The sequence below is a fragment of the Chrysemys picta genome, chromosome 4, assembly GCF_011386835.1.
Source record: "Chrysemys picta bellii isolate R12L10 chromosome 4, ASM1138683v2, whole genome shotgun sequence".
Lineage (NCBI taxonomy): Eukaryota > Metazoa > Chordata > Testudines > Emydidae > Chrysemys > Chrysemys picta.
In genome coordinates this window covers 97,944,440-97,964,586 of record NC_088794.1, presented here as the reverse complement: position 1 = coordinate 97,964,586, position 20,147 = coordinate 97,944,440, and the positions used below count along the sequence as shown (strand labels likewise).

The 20,147-nt window shown below is 42.9% G+C and overlaps 1 protein-coding gene across 3 annotated transcripts in view; it reads right to left on the bottom strand.

Moving 5' to 3' along the window:
- The window catches only part of KATNBL1 (katanin regulatory subunit B1 like 1), a 159,501-nt gene that overhangs the window by 11,196 nt on the left and 128,158 nt on the right, over positions 1-20,147 (bottom strand). For all 3 annotated transcript variants that reach the window (XM_005303987.4, XM_005303986.5, XM_065595360.1), the window contains exons 2-8: positions 12,212-12,336; positions 3,431-3,471; positions 2,546-2,825; positions 1,400-1,518; positions 1,132-1,182; positions 945-1,034; positions 108-197 (exon numbers count right to left, since the gene is read on the bottom strand). In XM_005303987.4, coding sequence (XP_005304044.2) covers positions 108-197; positions 945-1,034; positions 1,132-1,182; positions 1,400-1,518; positions 2,546-2,825; positions 3,431-3,471; positions 12,212-12,322 — 782 coding nt within the window. In that variant the 5' untranslated portion in view covers positions 12,323-12,336. The remainder of the gene's footprint in view (positions 1-107; positions 198-944; positions 1,035-1,131; positions 1,183-1,399; positions 1,519-2,545; positions 2,826-3,430; positions 3,472-12,211; positions 12,337-20,147) is intronic.

Below are 20,147 nucleotides of genomic sequence, written 5' to 3'. Positions count from 1 at the left end.
GAGAACACATGAGCCCTTGTAATCATGGGACAAAACAGTCTAAATAAATGTAATGCAGCTTATGAATAACTACAGTAATGAGTGACAATACATGATATCATACTCACCCATCTTTTACTTTTTCCATGTGTGCAGACAGTTCTGACCACCATCTCTTAATGACAGCTAGGAGCCAGTTTAGACCAACTATCACATATCTGTAACAACATATTTAGATATTATGTACCTACCCCCCCTTTGGTGCAGATAGATGCCATATCCACCAACTGAAAGGAGAGGTAAACAAACAGACTCCCTTTTACTTGAGGGTTAACTAAAAGATTATATAGGATAAAGCTCAGAAGGTGGCACAACACAATTGGAAAATCATGAAGGAAAATAATTTCACATTTTAATTCCTTTATGTATTTTCTATTTTGAAATGCTGAGGCAAGCTCACATAATAAAGGATGTTAAGATGTTCTGCATCAGAATGTTCTGTCAGTGAGTCTCATACCTTGGAATCAAGACTTTGGTGCTGGGTCTACAAGATTTTAGTATTTGTGAATAAATTTTGAAACAAGGGCAAAGACAGCTTCTTCCTCTACAGTTGTGGAGAACCCTTGGCTAAAACAAACAAAAAACTGCACTCTTTGCACCACTTGGTGACTGGGCCTGGAGGAAATGGGGATAGGGATTTACACCAGAAGAGTAATCCCTGCAGAGAGCTTCCTGCACGGAAGCAGTGGGGAAGTGAACAGCGGGAGGATCCACTACTATGCAGGGATACTTCTGTGGGGGAGTTGATGGGAAGAAAAATATATCAGTGCCCATGAAGACTACTTTACTCACTTAGGATTGGAGTAGGAGTTCATGACCAAGAGTCTTGTGGGGAATGATTCTTTTGAACCATTCTGAAGGTTCTGATATAAAGAATTAAGATGGTGATTCATTTTGATACTTACTCTTCATATTTGCTTTTAAGCAGTGATTTTACTAAAGGAAATAGATCTACACAGCAGCCAACTGAAATATATGGTTTTTCTTCCTGTAAACTAAAATAAAGTAGTGTTAAAGTACATGAACTTTGATCAATTCATTTGAACCCTGTTCAAACTCCCTCCTCCTGAAAGTATTTTTTTTTTTTTTTACCTGCTGGTAAGTACAGGAAGGCAATCTACTACTACGCCAAGATCCTGTATCCTAGAGACATTAAGGAAAAGTAGGTTAGATTACTAGTTGATTATGTTACACTGTGTAATTCCACTAGGATTAATTTTTAAAAACCATCAGGAATTGTAGCTAAATTACAAGTTGTTTCAAGTTAAGAAAGTTCACAGTGATGCAGCAGCCTTGGGATAGCTACTGCATTAGAGAGGAATTTAAAAAATAAACTTAAAAAACAGCACACTCAGTTTACCTCACTAAATAGGCTATGAGTTCACTTATACTTCTTCTTCTCCAGAAGGTTAAAGCTACATTCAGTCTCAGATTTCTACTAAAAAGAACTTGTGCCATAGTATCATGGTCCTGAGAAACCTGTATTTAAGAAACAAAAAGGTTTTCAAACTTAAATATTGGTTAGTTATTGAACAATGAATTCCTGCAATACAATAAAGGCTATTACACTGACATAGTTTTTCTAAACAGATGGTGACAAATCTTATTTGTGTAGAAGGAATTTTAAATTTTTGTAATACAGGTAAATTAAGTAATCTTCAGATGCAGGGGTCCAAAACACTAAGCATTTTTTTTAAACCAACAACAGCTCATAAGCATCCCTTTAATAAAAAATATGCAACACAAATAGATTTATTACTCTGGTCCATAATTTTCAAAAATGGATGCCTAAAGTTAGGTATCCAAGTAAGTGACCTGACATTCAGAGATGTCAAGCACCTGCAAATCTCTCCAACTTCCATGGGAGCTGCTTGATGTCCAGCAATTTTGAAAAAAGTCATTGTACTTATTTAGGTGTTTAAACAAGGATTTAGGAGCCTATTTAAGAACTCATTACAGAAAATCTTGTCCCTGTACTGTATTTTAAACCTATACATTCTGTTATATACCTAAATACAATACATCTTTGACTGTAACAAGAGAGAAACACTTTGGAAGATATTTACTGCATTACATCATCCACATCTCTGAATACATGTTCACTTAAGAAGTAATGCAGAGAATCTACACAAATATAAAGGGCAGCATTCAGCATTTAAGTGATTTTAATTATGGCTTTCTTTCAGGTCACTCATGAAAATTTATTATGGCATACATGTTATCTGGCTTTCTGAGCCAATTACAAGAAGTAACACTGCACGCCTTCACAGGGCTTGGTCAAATACTCCTGTGAAGTATCTGCTTCCCACCCACTCATTCCCTGGCAGAAATTTACTTCCAAAACACTTCCTTTAACGTTCACTTCTTTTATTGGTCCATGAGTTAAGAATAATTACAGTCTCTTTAAAAACATCTGCAGCTAACTTAAAACCAAAATGAAAATAATGGACTGAGGTGATCGGCATCAACTGTATTCAAAGAAAAACTTTTGCAAAACTTGACTTACCTCTGAAAAAAATCCACTGTATTTTGATGAGGGACCTTGTGTTTGAGAGGAGCCAGAATCACTGGTATTTAATAAAAGCGTATGACTGTCGTGTAGTTTTGCCGGCAGATTACCTGCACAAGCCAGTTCATTTTCCTTATTTGCCATGTCACAGCCCCTGACTTTAGGGAACTGTTTTTTTCTGTAACAATGTTTTGGAGTATAACAGTGAACTTTTTTTTTACAATATACTACTTTGAAAAGAAAAGGGGAGCTGGTCACAGTTTGTCCAACTGTTGTTCTGCAACGAGAGAATATTCATGAGAAATCAAGTAAAATATTATGTATAATTCAGAGTAATTAAACACTAAGATATTTTAATGGATTTAAGCCTTAAACCTAGAGATTATTTTAATCAAATGATTTTATTTTCCAAAAACAGTAATTTGCTCTCTTTCTGAAGCTTTAAGACTTTAATTAGGTCATTGGCATAGTGACAACTTCAGATAAATACAGGGAGGGATATTAACAGAAGGCTCATTTCTATTCCAGGAATGAGAATAATTCAGGCAACAAAATTGAAGGGTTGATTTATGCCCTCAAAGCAGAGTTCCTATTTTGGAACTAATCTGATGGCTTTCCCTTTGGTGTGGCAGAAAGCTCCCAGGAAAGAACTTAAAATCCACCCCAACAATGGAGTTGTTGACCACTACTATTCCTATAAGCTTTTGAAGGACCTTATATAGAAGTACAAGGATCCCAAATAATTTCTTGTTTTTATTAGTATTTTTAAAACATCAAAACATTAACACACAAAGATCCAAGAAACAGTTCTAAAAAGTGATGGCTTTGCCCCCTTTTCCCCTCAGATTCTGTCCCCCAGATTCTAAACAGTAGCTCTCCTACCTGTTTGTGTAAGAAGCCAACTGTTTTGGAGATTTCTTACCCTATGGAAAAACAGTATTATAAGAAGGCTTAAGAAACAATTCCATGGTTTAACAGAATACCCCCACTTTTATTGCTTTACTAATGTTTTTCACCCCCCAACTGAGTATAGCAATGGCCTTTGTTAACTTTTTCCACTGGCCTGTATCTGTGAAAGATGCATAGGTTTGAAAAGGTGTAGCTGCCCCTCCACAGTTATCCTATGAGCATCTTGTTCAGAGATTGGATTGTGATGTCTTTGGTGAGTGGTAGGATTGTGACATCAGAGATAATTTCCCTTTTTACAAGTGTGGTGGAGGAATGTGATCAGTATAAATTCTTTAAATTTGGTAGTGAGATTGTGATAAAGAGAAGTCACCTATATCAAATTAATTTACAAGGCACAAACCTTTTCAATATATTGGTTGTCAGGATTGGGTAAGGATGGAGGCATAAAGACAAAACATACCGATTTATAGCTAGCTGTATACACTATAATCTTGATTATTCCAGCTTCACCTATCTGGAGCAGGTTCATGTACCAACATTCATACATTGAATAAGTATGGATAATCAAAGGAACTGCAAATATCCTTCAAGACTAAATCAAGATTTTGCTGTATAGATTAGACAAACCTTTTAAAAATTAAGCATATAAATGTTTGAAGATAACTAATCTTCATTACAAAAACCTTTAATATGAAAATCACATTCTTGACAGTAATTTTCTCATTTAAAAATTAACTTGTGAACTCCCACTTTATTTTAGTATTTGTAATTTCTAGCCGGTAGAGATTTTTAAAGAGGATGAAGGTTCCAGAGTGATAAAGATTAATATTTTTATATGAACAGGTATTATGTTCATAAGACTTGTAAAACTATATAAAGATTGTCCAATTGCTTTAATATTCTATTTAAATCTATTGCTCATGTTAAAGTCTTCAGGAATTTTGTGGATATATTCAATTTAAATTTAAAATGTATGTTAACATCCACTTAGGGTTTGTCTACATGAATGATTAGTTTGCAGCAAGCTGGGGTGTGAATATACCATACGCTAGCCTGGAGTGGACTAACAGTCCCTGTGGATCCTGGTGACATGCATTAACAGTTCAAGAGCGTGCTCTGAACTAGGGCTGTTGATTAATTGCAGTTAACTCACGCGAATAACTCAAAAAAATTAGTTGCAATTAAAAAAATTAATCACAGTTTTAATGACACTGTTAAACAGAATACCAATTGAAATTTATTAAATATTTTTTGGATGTTTTTCAACATTTTCAAATATATTGATTTAAATTACAAAGTGTACAGTACTCACTTTATATTATTTTTATTACAAATATTTGCACTGTAAAATTATAAACAAAAGTAATAGTATTTTTCAATTCACCTCATACAAGTACTATAGTGCAGTATCTTTATCATGAAAGTGTAACTTACAAATGTAGGGTTTTTTTGTTACATAACTGCACTCAAAAACAAAACAATGTAAAACTTCAGCGCCTACAAGTCCACTCAGTCCTACTTCTTATTCAGCCAATTGCTAAGACAAGCAAGTTGGTTTACATTTACAGGAGATACTGCTGCGCTTCTTATTTACAATGTCACCTGAAAGTGAGAACAGGTATTCACACTGCAGTTTTGTAGCTGACATTTTAAGGTATTTACGTGCCAGATATGCTAAACATTCATATGCCCCTTCATGCTTCCAAAGGACATGCTTCCATGCTGATGACACTTGTTAAAAACAAAACAAACAAACAAAAAACAAAACCAGTTACCTTTTCTGTAACTGGTGTTCTTTGAGATGTGTTGCTCATGTCCATTACATATTAGGTGTGTGTGCTTGCCACATGCACTAGTGCCGGAAGTTTTTCCCATAGCAGTATCCGTAGGTGACTGGCTCTGGCGCCCTCTGCAGTGGTGCCCTTATGGCACGATATAAGGGGCGCTGCTGGCTCACCCCACCCTCAGTTCCTTCTTGACAGAAACTCCGATAGTGGGAAAGGAGGTTCAAGGACGACGAGTTGTAGAATGGACACGAGCAACACATCTTGAAGAACATCAGTTACAGAAAAGGTAACTGTCTTTTTTTCTTCGAGTGCTTGCTTATGTCCATTCCATATTAGGTGACTCCCAACCCGTACCCCTGGAGGCAGGTAGGACTTCATGGACATGTAGATTGCAAAACAGCTCTGCCAAACCCGTCGTTGTCTCTGGCCTGCTGAGTGATGGCATAATGTGCCATAAACATGTGGACAGAGGACCACGTCGCGGCTCTGCAGATGTCCTGGATAGGGATGTATGCGAGGAAGGCGGCTGAGCTCTAGTCGAGTGGGCTCTGATAATCGGCAGTGGTGGGACCCCCACTAGATCATAACAGGTCCGTATGCAAGAGGTGATCTAGTTGGAAATCTTCTGTGAGGACACCGGAAGGCCCTTCATCCTATCTGCTGTGGCAATGAAGAGCTGAGTCGATTTATGGAAAAGTTTGGTATGCTCTAGGTAAAAAGCCAGGGCCCTTCAGACATTCAGGGCGTGCAGCCGCCTCTCCTCACTGGTCTTGTGTGGCTTAGGACAAAACACCGCGAGGAAGATGTCCTGGTTCATATGGAAGGTAGATACCACTTTCCACAGGAAGGCCAGGTTGGGCCTCAACTGGACCTTGTCCTTGTAGAAGACTGTGTATGGCAGTTCAGAGATCAAGGCTTTAATCTCAGAGACTTGCTTGCTGATGTCACTGCCACCAGGAAAGAGACCTTCCATGACAGGTGGGAAAGGGAGCAGGATCCCAGCGGCTCAAAGGGTGGGCCTGTGAGCCTGGAGAAGACCAAGTTAAGAACCAACTGTGGGACAGGGAACCGTACCTGCGGAGAGAGTCTCTCGAAGCCTCTCAAGAATCTGACCATCACGTCATGAGAAAACACCATTTGGCCCTGGATCGGCGGGTGAAAAGCAGAGATGGCCATGAGATGCACTCTAATGGAAGTGTGTGCCAGGCCCTGGTTCCTCAGATGAAGCAGGTAGTCAAAGATAGATTGTATGGAAGAGCATGAAGGAGATATGCCATGCTTGGACGCCCAGCGGGAAAATCTTGTCCACTTGGCCAGGTAAGTCAGTCTGGTTGAGGGCTTCCTACTCCCCAGGAGGACCTGCTGGACTTCATCTGAGCAGGTCCGCTCCTCCATATTTAGCCACACAGCATCCATGCCAAGAGGTGGAGGGACACGAGGTTGGGGTGCAAGAGCCGACTGTGGTCCTGTGACAGCAGGTCCGGTCGGTTGGGCGGGCAAGGGCTGCTGCCAGGTTCATGAGCATGCCGAACCAGTGCTGGCGAGGCCAGGCCAGGGCAATCGTGATAACCAGCCTCGGCAGGACCCGCCCCACAAATGACCCAAGGGCTATAAGCGCCACCCCAGCCACCTGCCTCTGCCCTCTGCTCCATCGGGCTTGACCTGTAACAAGCAAGGGGCCAAATGGTCATTTTGAGGGTGCACCTGAGGGCGGCCTACCAGGCTTTTCTCCGGATCCATCTTTCCCGTGTTCTCCAACTGCCTTTCCCTCCTCCTCCCTGCCTGGAGGGCTATAACTTCGGACTGCTGGGTCCGCAGTACAGTGGAGCAGGGTTATACCCTGCAGTTCCTTTCTACCTCCCCTTCTCACCCACCTTCCCCATCCCTCTTCAGGGACCCCTCTCATGAGAGTCTCCTCGCGCAGAAAGTAAAGGGGTTGCTGCAACTGGGTGCGGTGGAAGAAGTTCCTCTCAAGTACAGGAACAAGGGGTTCTATTCCTGGTATTTCTTAATCCCAAGGGCGGTCTGTGACCCATCCTGGACCTGAGAGACCTCAACAAGTACCTAAAGAAGCTAAAGTTCTGCATGGTCTCCCTGTCTTCTATCATCCCCTCCCTGGATCCAGGAGACTGGTAAGTAGCCCTCAACTTGAGGGATGCATACTTTCACATAGCGATCTTTCAAGGGTATAAAGGGAGTTGTATGGGCCCGTGGTGCCCGGGCTCCAGCAAATTCAGGGCCTGGGGGGGAACAGGCTCCACCAATGTTTGGGGCTGGGTCTCTCCCCCACCCCCGCGCGCCTTGCCCTAAGCATCCCCTGGCCCCACATGCAGCCCCCATGCGCCTCCCCAGAGTGTCCCTGCCTGCCCTGGCTTGCCCCCAGCCCGCTCCTTTCCCTTATGGGGGGTAGGAGATCGTCCCCTCACATTCTTCTTCGGCTTCATGACCATGGAGGGAGACCAGGGCTGGCTTGTGGATGGCGCCGGCGGAATGGCAACAGTGCTTGGTGCGGAGTCGGACTGCCCGAGTGAGTGCCAACTCCATCAGGAGTGCCATTAGATAAGTTTTGCGCTCCTTTTTCATTCTAGGTTTAAAGGACTTGCAGATACGACACTTGTCGCTTACGTGCCCCTCGCCTGAACACTTTAGGCAGCTGGTATGTGGATTGCTGACGGACATAGGCCGTTTACAGTGAACGCAGGGCTTAAAGCCTGGGGACTGGGGCATGCCCTGTCCCCCAGCTGAGTCACGTCCGGGACTACGAAGACTTAAAAAACTACTACTGGGGTAACTAACTGTAACAGTAACTATCTACAACTATACTACAAGTTCTACAGAGTTTGTGTGAACAGAGAACGAGACAAGACAACGCTAGCCGAAGCAGCAGATGTTCCAGCACCGTCACTGGCAGCAAGAAGGAACTGAGGGTTGGGGGAGCCGGTGGTGCCCTTTATACCGCGCCATGCGAGCGCCACTCCAGAGGGCACCACAGCCAGTCCCCTATGGATACTGCTAAGGGAAAAACTTCTGGCAAGTGGGGAGCACACACGCCTAATATGGAATGGACATGAGCAAGCACTCGAAGATGAAGAATGAATTAATTACATTTTGACTGAGCTCCTTGGGGGAGAATACGATGTCTCCTCCCCGCATTCTGTATTTAATATTATAGCAGTCTCAGATGATGACCCAACATACGTTGTTCGTTTTAAGAACACTTTCACAGCATATCTGACAAAACGCAAAGAAGGTACCAATGTCAGATTTCTAAAGATAGCTACAACACGTGACCCGAGGTTTAAGAATTTGAAGTGCCTTCCAAAATCTGAGAGGGATGCGGTGTGGAGCATGATTTCAGAAATCTTAAAAGAGCAACACTCCAATGCAGAAACTACAGAACCCAAACCACCAAAAAAGAAAAATCAACCTTTTTCTGATGGCATCTGACTCAGATGATGAACGTGAACATGCATTGATCTGCACTGCTTTCGATTGTTATCAGCATATCCTTGTTCCCATACGCTACCCTGCCACTGTCCTCAAGCTCCTCATTACTCTTATTAAAAACTGAGGCAAAGTATTTGTTTAGGGGTTGGGCCATACCTAGATCGTCTTTCATCTCCACCCCATCCTCAGGGCTTAGTGGTCCCACTTCTTTCCTTGTTTTCTTTTTTTTAAACTATTGATTTCTAATTTCATTTGCAAGGTCCAGCTCTACGTGGCTTTTGGCAGTTCTCAATTTCTCTCTACACTTTCTGGCCTCCAAAAGGTAGCTTTACCTGCTGATCCACACCTCTTTCCACTCATTGTTGGCATTCTGCTTTCTCTTGTTTGAGATGTTTGTTCATCTAGGTTGATCAGCAACCCTTCCCTATGAATATTTTCCCCTTGCTTGGGATGCAGGCTCCAGATAGTTTTGGCAATTTTGATTTAAAGTTGCAGAAACTAAATGCTAAGCCTCCTCCACATTCAGATCCTTGAGTTCTTCAGTCCAGTCCACTTCCCTAACTAATTCCCTTACATTTTTAAAGTTTGCCCTTTTGAAATCAAGGACCCTAGTTGCAGTCCTATATTTATCCTTCCATTTAGTTTAAATCAAATGAATTCAAGATCACTTGAACCAAGGATGTCCTCACTACTTACCAATATTAAATCTAATATGGCATCACCTCTTATTGATTCGGTGACTATTTAGTGAACAAAGCGGTTGGCTAGCACCTCCAGCAATATCTGGGCTCTACCATTAGTAGCACTTGTCCTCCAATCTATATCTGGGAAATTAAAGTCTCCCATAATTACACAATTCCCACTAATATTTTTTTTCATTAAAATATTAAAGTTCTAACCATATCCAGATTGGATACTGGGGGTCTGTAGCAAACCCCAAGCACTATCCCAGGGGGAGGCTCTTCCTTTTTCTTCCAAAAAGTGATTTTGTCCCAGACTCTCTTTTACTCATTCCATCACTTATAATTTCTCTACAGTCTACCTAGTCATCAGTATACAATGTTACTCCACCACCTTTACTTTTATTTCTGTCTTTCCTGAAAGCACATACTCTTCAATACCTATATTCCAGTCATGACTGTCCACTGTTTCTTCATTATCCCTATATCATCTGGTTTCACTTCCTGCAGTCACTTTACTGACAGTATCTTCTACCTGTTATGGTTATTGGTACTGGCACCATCTTTCCTCTGTTGTCCATTCTCCTACCACGTGTTGTTCCTTTTTCCATTGCTGTATCCTTTGTTACTTGATTTTCCTCCTGCTCAATATTAGAATCAGGCGTGGAGACTACATGAACATCTCCCCCAAATTCCTAGGTTAAAGCTCTTTTAAATTGGTTGTGCCTCTCAATGGCAGAACATCCCTAAGCTCTCCTTAAAGCACCAATGCCTGAACTACTGACAGGTTGATAGTCAGTCTTATCTCGCTTACACTCTCTTTGTCCAGGGACAGATAGAATCCCACTGAAATTTAACTGAGCTTCCACTTCTTTAAGTGACTTCCCCAGCCTGGTGTAGTCTTCTTTGATGTATCCCAGGGAGACTGTAGCAGGCTCCTTTGTTTCCATATGAAGGATAAGCAATGGATTCTTTCCTGCTCCCATTAGGATCCTCTTCAGACTCAGGTCCACATCTTAGATCCCAGCAGACAACACACCCTTCTTTTCTCCCGATCAGCTCTGGTGACAAGCCTGCCTCCTCTTCTTAGTAGGCAGACCCCAGTCATGTAGACCTGTCTCTTCCTGGTGTTGGTGCAATTCTCTGGCCTTCCACCATTTGTTCTTTCTGGATGCAGTCTTCTTGTCTTCTGTTCTTACCTACAGTCTTCAAGTCATACTCTATTCTCCTGGGGTTCCAAACTATGTCTCTCTTCTTGTAGGACTAGCCACTCTTCTCTTCTTTCTTGCTCTCTCATCTGCTGTTACTGCCTACTGTGCCCCTTCATTTTCCAGGTCAGCACAACTGTTCGTAGCTCTATTTCTCCTTCACTAACAGGTATTTTCCTCTGCCTTGTTCTCATAGTCACATACTTCCACTGGCCACTTTCCCCATCCAGCAGTCTACCCTCATAGTTCTATGGTCCAGCATGCATCTGCAAGTCTCGTGTTTTCCCTTCAGCCTCTTCTCTCCTTCCCTTCATCATCTGCTCAAATCCTCTTAAAAACTCAACCACGGAGATGCAGCTAGAAACTAACCCTTGGATATTCTTTTCCATTGCACCTATCAGGTGGCACTTCATACAAATGAAGCACCTTTCAGGTACCCTCTCCAGAATAATGTACATCCTGCAACTTCCATGTAGTCATTTTCATAATCTCTTCATTTCAGTATAATTGATGAACCTCTACCCCGATATAACGCTGTCCTCGGGAGCCAAAAAATCTTACCGCATTATATTGAACTTGCTTTGATCCACCGGAGTGCGCAGCCCCGCCCCCCACCCCCAAAGCACTGCTTTACCACGTTATACCCGAATTCGTGTTATATCGGGGTAGAGGTGTATTCCCCTTTTGTGTCCAACTTGAAGAGCGTGGTGGAACATATCTCAGTGTTTGGGTGAGATGTCAGGAAACTGGTTGAGACTCAATCCAGATGACACTACAAAGGATTACGGTGGTTTGGGAAAAAACTGCCAGATGATGTCTATGGTGATGCCCACTTTCATAGTTGAAGGCTTCTGTCTGTAATTTGTTATAGAAGTTTTTGACATGGGGTCTGTTTAGATTCCCAGCTGCTTTTAGATGATCAAATTGCAGCAGTAACCAGAGGACTGCTTTCTTCCAGGCAGGTCCAGATGCTGACTTTGCTGTAAATGCTTCTCTCATCTCTAGATCTAACGATTGCAGAACCCTAGATAGTGCTGCATCTTAGAGCTATTCAGAAACTAAAGTTACTGTACAATGTGGTGGCAAACTTGTTTAAGCTCCATGGTTTGCACTGGTACCTTTTGGCTTCTAGGTTTTATTTAAGGTGTTTTGAACCTATAAAGCCCTATCTACGAGACTGGTTCTCTTTCCATGCAATACTACCTTGATCAGTGGATGTGTTTAAGCTGGAGCTTTCTTGGTTTTATAAGAGTCTCCAGTGGTAGGAATCTCCACGAGGGCCCTCAGCTTTGGACTCACTCCCCCATCTTGGTGGGAAGAGCACAAATTTGTTGACCTTCATTTAATGTTGCAAACCCCATCTTTTCATACAGACATCTGGGGAGGGCTGAGGTGACTGGGGCTTGGTTTCTTTTGACATTCTCAGCATAGGGAGATTTTGATTTTGTAATGGTGTCTTGTTGGAGAGCTGTTTTGTATTTGCTGCTTTTTTTGTTATGACTATATATTATAATCTTGGGACAAAAATCACTGCATCGATTTAAAGTTACAGCTAAATTAACCAGCATCAAATTTATAGTTTTAGGTAAATAAGTTTACCCAAGGAAATAGTAACAAAGTAAATAAACTTACCTCCTTCATGTTCTTATTAGTGGAATGAGAGATCCTTTTTCTGAGATCAATGTGATGACCCTTGGTATGCAACAGGTTCCATTTTCTAACATTGTGGGCTTCAGATGCCATAATCTCCTAAATCCCTAGTTTTCAAGACAATTTACAAATTAGGGAATTGAATTTTTAAATGTCAGTGAATTTTAAAAATTCAGTTTTATTTACTTACAGATCTTAGAGTGTTACAATTAAAAATAACTATACAAATCCACAAAACATATTGGGTAATTTACAAAATTTAGGGGTGCCATCATTTAGCAGACATTAAAATGAGGTCTTATCACTGGTGGCAGCCATTGAGAACATATGATGTTCCACCCTTTGTCTACTTTATTTGTAAGCATTTAGTGGGAGGAACCTTATCTAAGGCACTTGGGAGACTGGTGCTGCCATACAAAAACAACAAACTTTGGATAAACACCTTGCAACAATAAGTAATTAACAAAACTGCATGGCTAATATTTTATGAAAAAAGTGTTAATTTGATTTCAAACTTGATTTCAAGTTAATCATTTCTGCTACTAGCTCACAGGGCTATCATCTGGAAGAAAATCTGAACAATTCTACCAGGAAAGAAAACACAGACAGCAATTGGATGCAAGAGATTCAGAAGGGAAGAAAGAACATCTAAGCTCTATACAAGAGGGAAGACAAAATGGGGGGGGGGGGGGGGAGGGGGGAGGAGAGGGGGGAGTGGAGGGGAAGGAGGAAGTTAGATACATTTTGAGCCTAAGCCACCCATAACAAAGACCTACCCACATTTGGTAAGTAGGTGCCAGCTTCAAGTTCACTGATCTTTAAAATCTTTTCACTACTAGTTTTTAGCATGCAACATTAGGTTATAGACAGACACCGGATAATGCATTTCATTTAAAACCTATATCTCCCCCCCCCCCCATACATTGTCTAGAAGAACATGCCAACTGTAGAGAGATGCAAGTATTTGTTAGTAATAAGTACAATAGCCAAACAGTTCTGTAGAAAGTGCTTACCAGGGATGTTTAAATTTTTACTTGCTGCATACAATATTACAGAAAAATGACAAGTTTATTATGAATAGGACACCACATCAAAGAAATCCATGAACCAGAGAATGTGGTATTTATCTACACACAGAAAATCCACTGCAGAAGAATGCATTCATAAGGTTACAATATCTTACAGTATGTTAGATACCAGACCATAAGAAGAACTTTACTGTTTAAACAAACTGAAGTTCTAATGATTAAACAAACAAGTATTAAAAATACGATGGGAAATGAGTTTGTTATTTGTTCATAAAATATTACAATCAATATATCTTTGTTAGCAACTTCAACAGAGAAAGTTCAAGGAGGCTACTCTCCCCCTTCACCCTTAGAAGGCAGTCTGTTGATCAGAGGGTGGCAAACCACGGCCCAGGCCCACCAGCCATTTTAATCTGGCCCTTGAGCTCCCGCTGGGGAGCAAGGTTGGGGGCCGCTCCGCGTGGCTCCTGGAAGCAGCGGCATGTCCCCTGTCTGGCTCGTACACCTAGGGGCAGCCAGGGGGCTCCGCTCTGCATGCTGCCCCTGCCCCAAGCGCTGCCCCAGGACCTGCAACCAATGGGAGCAGCAGGGGAGGCACCTGCAGACGGGTCAGTGCGCAGCAGAAATGTCTGGCCTCGCCTCCGTGTAGGAGCCAGAGGGGGATGTGGCATGCTGCTGCTTCCAGGAGCCGCTTGAGATAAGCGCTGCCTAGAGCCTGCACCTCTGAGCCATTCCACCGCGCCCCAACCCCCCTTCTGCCTTCCGAAACCCTTGATCCCAGCCCAAAGCACCCTCCTATACCCCAAACCCCTCATCCCTAGCCCCAACCCAGAGCCCGCAGCCCCCGCTGCAACCTGAACTCCTCATTTCTGGCCCCACCCCAGAGCTTACACCCCCAGCCAGAGCCCTCACCTCCTCCCACACCCCAACCCCAATTTCGTGAGCATTCATGGCCTGCCATATAATTTCTATACCCAGATGTGGCCCTCAGGCCAAAAAGCTTGCCCACCTCTGCTGTAGATGAAGGTTGAAATGCTGTGGCAAGGTAGGCTGGTGATGTTTGGACTTCTACTGTTTGCACTGTACCCATTCTAGAGATAAATTGAGATCTGTGTCTGGCACCTTTCACTAGCATTAAATTAAGACTAGCCTCTACTGTGATGCCTACAAACCCATGACAGCTGACAATACGTGGGCAGGAGGTGAGCTGTGACTACTGCTTACTGTGGAAAAAACTTGCTTGTTTCACTGTTAGATGTGAACATAAGCATCTTTGTTCCTTATGTAATCTATTCCTGACAGTATTCTTTCACACAAATGGTACAATAAAATGAGCAATAATTAGATACTACTATTAAACAGAATATTTAAATGCAGTGCCTTTTACATTACCTGTTACATAAATGTATACGTAATATGCAAAAATTAAAGATATAAGAAAGCCACCAGTGGCACAGTTAGAAATTAATGCCCTACAGCATAAACCTAATTAAGTAGTCTTAAATCAATCATAAGTATATTATATGCTGATCAATAAAATAATAATAAAAACAACACACAAGCTCTGTGAAAGCTGTTGATACAATAGCACAGGCATCGGCAATGTTCGGCACGCGGCTCGCCAGGGTAAGCACCCTAGCGGGCTGGGCCAGTTTATTTACCTGCTTACGTAGCAGGTTCGGTCAATCGCAGCCCCCAATCACCGTGGTTCGCTGCCCCGGGCCAATGTGGGCGATGGGAAGCGGCACGGGCTGAGGGACGTGCTGGCCGCGGCTTCCCGCTGCCCTCATTGGCCCGGGACGGCGAACCGCGGCGAGTGGGGGCCGCGATCAGCCAAACCTGCCGCGTCAGCAGGTAAATAAACTGGCCCGGCCCGCTAGGGTGCTTACCCTGGCGAGCCGCGTGCCGAACGTTGCCGACCCCTGCAATAGCATATCAGTTTGGTCTATGACATCACAGTGCCATTGTAGTAGGAAGATAATCTGGGGATATCCAGGAAAATTAATCTGAAATAACTAAGGGTGTGAATCTGAAGTGGATTAGTTAGACCACATTAAATCACTGTGTGAACACTCTCACTCAGAATTAAAGTGGCCTTAATGCGACTTAGCTTCATTTCTCAGTTGCCAGACTTTAGCCATTGTTTTTGAATTGCATTAATTCGGAATTTTATTTAATTATAATACTGTATCTTCCTTTTGAGATGATCATATATTTATAAGTGATCTCTTGCTATCATAAATCTACTTTCTGGACCTTTTAACAGTTATAAAACTGCTCCAGTGTGAAGTTTGGAATACAATGTCTGTGCAGAAAATCATGTTTTTTGAAGCTAGATGTTTAAAAAAATGCAACTTAGAAACAAAAGTTACGTCAGAGTTTTTAAGGGACTTTGGTGCTCGTAACAAACTATTATTAAAGCTAATCAATTTTCAGGACACTCATCTGATAAGAATTAAAGATTTTACAATAATATCTGTACAAAGACAAATATGTTGATGCTCCAAACATCTAACTTTTCACCATACTTACTTGCAGGTCCTACTCAGGTGCTATATTACCCAAGTGGACTACACACATTTCAGTTATTCCAAAACTAAGTATTTACATAACTACAGCCATTCTTTAAGAACTATTAGTACCAAAAAATGGCTTTTTTTTATTTTACATTGTTTAGTGTCATTCCACTTAATATATTAAACCTTCATCCCTAGTTTATTTTAAAATCAGCCATTTCTTCTATTTCTCAGCTTCCATTCCACTATAACATTCATAATATCGGTTCGCAAACACAGACGTTCTTGTTGATTCCTCCATGTTAAATCAAGTGCCAAACTCCACTGACGACCACATTAATCTTTATAAGAGTCAGATGAAAAAGTGTCATTGACTGTCACTCCCTAAGGAGAGCACAGTTCATGGTTTAAAAGCAACTGAAAATTGTCACAGATCAGAATTCCAGTCGAGGGCATCTGGTTTTATCATTCACTTTCAGATTTAACAAAAAACAAACAAACAAACAAAAAAGAGCACAAGGAGGCTTTAAGTAATGACCATTTTTAATTTATTGCCAAAAGGGTAACTTGTCCAGCAACCGAATTTAGCACTGCTGAATCATTTCTGCATGTTGCACTAATGCTCAATATGAACTCCTTTAATAATAAACAACAACTTATCTTTCACTGACAACATTCAGAATGTTAGAGCCCAACTGCATTTCGATTTTACAGGTATTGATTATTGGAGATTTCTTGGTCCTTTGGATGCACATTTGCAGCTTTTAGGCCTTTTGCAAAGACTCGGGCCATGAAAATTTGTCAGCTGTGCTCAATTACTTCACACTTATGAGTCAGCTTCCTTTACTGTCTTAAGAGTATTTGGGACACCATTGGCCTATTAAATGCTAACAATATTTTTTAAAGTGTTGCAGAAAATGCCTTTTGAATTAATGTTCATTTCTAACAGGAAATATCATAAATGTGTATATGTGTGTCTAGATTTGAAAAAAAAAAAAAAATCACCACTCTGTCCACACAGCAGGCAGTAGTAGTAGCAGCAGCACTTGAGCTTCAATCTATACCCCGACAGGCCAGTTAGCTTGTTTAAAGCACCACACTTGAGCTTCAGATTTTTGCGTGGATGGAGTCAGACTCAGAGCTACACGAGTTATAACCTGAGTTAACTTCGCAGTGAAGACAACCCTCTGTCAGACTGCTCACAACAGGAATAGTGCTCTGGTTTGGGTGTTAGCGTGTGTGCTAATCAGCTGAGTTTTATACTTACTACTTATTTAACATTTGTCCAAGTCACTTGATACAGAGCATGACATTCCTAGAGGAAAGTCTCATACTTAAGGTACAGGACTTTGGCTTGGTCACCCTGACAAAAATGGGATTTACAATTATCTACTGGTAGAAGATGCAGTTTAGCCAGGATTCAGGCATCTCTGGTAAAAAAGTATGTATCCATTGTGAATTATGGGTTCCCATTTTTTGCCAGTATAGACCACTTCAGAGTCCAAAAACTGAATTCTATTACAGGTTTCTATCCAAGACATTTTGTGCAAAATTGGGCAAATCAAGAAACAGATGCCCTGCTTACAAGTTCTAGAAGCACTTTGCAGGAGTACATACCTGAAGTGTTTCACTTTGCTGTTATCAGAAACTTGGTATATGAAAAACTTTTTGTATTTTCTACTAAAACTAGCTAATACTGCTCTTCAAAAGTTATTGTGGCTATTCCATTTGTGATTTCTGATCATCATTTTAGCTGGAGTCAGCTACAATAGATTTTCCCATTAATTGCTCAAATCTAAAAAGAAGAGTTTCAGATACCAATTGAAATGAACTGGAAGTCTGCAATGTGAAGATTTATCATTTAAAATTAAAACCTATGCAGATCTGACTGGGAAAAGACTAGCATACACTACTGCTACATTTGGAAGAGACTCATTTAGGTAACAGATAGGTTGGTGGATTTCAGGAGAAATAGTAGTAGAAAATAAAATTAATGATGTATGTTCATCTGGATATCGAGAAAAGCATGCTGGTCCCTGAAATTTCAGACAAAAAGCCCATACAAAATCTCCACCTGTCATTTGTTTTACTATATATTTCTCAAGGTAGGCGACTACATACTTAATTAGCTATTGGAGTTGATCACATTTATAAAACATTAACTATGCTTTGCAACATATCTGAAACATTCACTTATCACATTTATAATAGACCATTTTAGTTTTGCTTAATAAAAACGTTGAGTATGGTCAACATCAAACTAAGATTCTGATGCTTGTGTATCTTACCATCTGCACACACAACCTGTGCTCCTCAACTGTACTTGATTATAAATAACTAATTTTAGACCTAGATTTACATCCATTCAACACAAACTTAGTATCTATATTATTAATGTAAATTTACATCACAAGTATTCATAATATACCAAAAGTATAAGAATCATGAAGAGTTAAGAAATGTGAGAAATCAAGATGAAACTTTGAACATACAATTACTTCTCATGGATAACGCTACGTGTTTGTCACAGAAGTCACGGATTCCGTGATTTTCTGTGACTTCTGCACCAGCTTTGTGCAGCTGGCTTAGGAATCGTCTGAGCAGCTCAGGCAGCCTCCGGGGTCAGTCGCACTGGCTGCTGCTGTGGCAGTCTCGGGGCCGCCCCGCTCCCCAGCAGCAGGAGTTTGGGGGGGAGGTGTATGTGTGTGTGGGGGGGTTAAGGGCTTGGAGCCGCTGCTTACGGGGGGCGCTCCTCTCCCTCAGCTCACCTAGCTCCACATGCCTCCTCTGCCAGCAGCCAAGCACTGCCCCATCATCATCTCTCATTGGCTGCGGTCCCCAGCCAATGGGGGCTGCGGTCCCCAGCCAATGGGGGCTGCGGTCCCCAGCCAATGGGGGCTGCGGTCCCCAGCCAATGGGGGCTGCGGTCCCCAGCCAATGGGGGCTGCAGAACTGGGGCTTGGGGTGAAGCAGCATGTGGAGCTGGAGCTGCTACTTACCAGGAACTGGGTAGGCAGCCTGCCCTAGCCCCACCAACCCCCTGTCCAGCACCCGCGCTCCCCCCTAGGCCGCAACGCACCTCGCCCTCCTGGGCTGCGCCCCCCCCCCCCCAGCACCAGCGTCGTTTCCCTGGGCTGCGCCAACCTCCCCAGCACCTGCGGTGTCCCCCAGAGTCTCTCCCCCCGCCCCCCAGTTTTAGTCAGGGGTATTTTTAGTAAAAGTCCTGAACAGGTCATGGGCCTGTGAATTTTTGTATACTGCCCGGGACCTGTTCAGGACTTTTACTAAAAATACCTGTGATAAAACTTAGCCTTACTTACATGGGGTACACCTCTACCCCGATAAAACACTGTCCTCAAGAGCCAAAAAAATCTTACTGCATTATAGGTGAAACCGCGTTCTATTGAACTTGCTTTGATCCGCCGGAGTGCGCAGCCCCCCACCCCACCCCCCTGGAGCGCTGCTTTACCGCGTAATATCCAAATTTGTGTTATATCGGGACGCATTATATCGGGGTAGAGGTGTATGTGTGAGGGGACAGACAGACAGACACACACACACTTTAAAGATCAGGATTACATTTGGAAGATCTATAACAATCTGTACTTTGAGATCCAGTGTTCTATGCTCGTGCTTCTCAAAGCCAGTCCGCCGCTTGTGCAGGGAAAGCCCCTGGCGGTCCGGGCCAGTTTGTTTACCTGCCACGTCTGCAGGTTCGGCCGATCGCGGCTCCCACTGGCCGCGGTTCACCGCTCCAGGCCAATGGGGGCTGCAGGAAGGGCGGCCAGCACATCCCTCTGCCCACTCCGCTTCCCGCAGCCCCCATTGGCCTGGAGCGGCGAACCGCAGCCAGTGGGAGCCACGATCGGCCGAACCTGCCGACGTGGCAGGTAAACAAACCGGCCCGGACCGCCAGGGGCTTTCCCTGCACATGCGGCGGCCCAACTTTGAGAAGCACTGTTCTATGCAATACAGTAACTCCTCACTTAATGTCGTCCAGGTTAAGGTTGTTTCATTGCTGATCCATTAGAGAACATGCTTGTTTAAAGTTGTGCAATGCTCCCTTATAACACCATTAACTGCCGACTTTGTCCACTGCTTGCAGGAAGAGCAGCCCATTGGAGCTAGCTGGTGGGGGCTTGGAACCAGGGTGGACCGGCAGCCCCCTATCAGCTCCCCTAAGTTCCCTGTGCAGAAGTCACCCAGCAGGCTATTAATTGCTGGCAGTTCAGCTGTCCCTCCCCCCACTGCCGTGTGCTGCTCCTGCTCTCTGCCTTGGAGCTGCTCCCGGGAGCCTCCTGTTTGCTGTGCAGAGGGGGAGGGGTGAAAGGGGTGCTAATGTCAGGATATCCCCCTCCCCACGCTCCTTTTCCC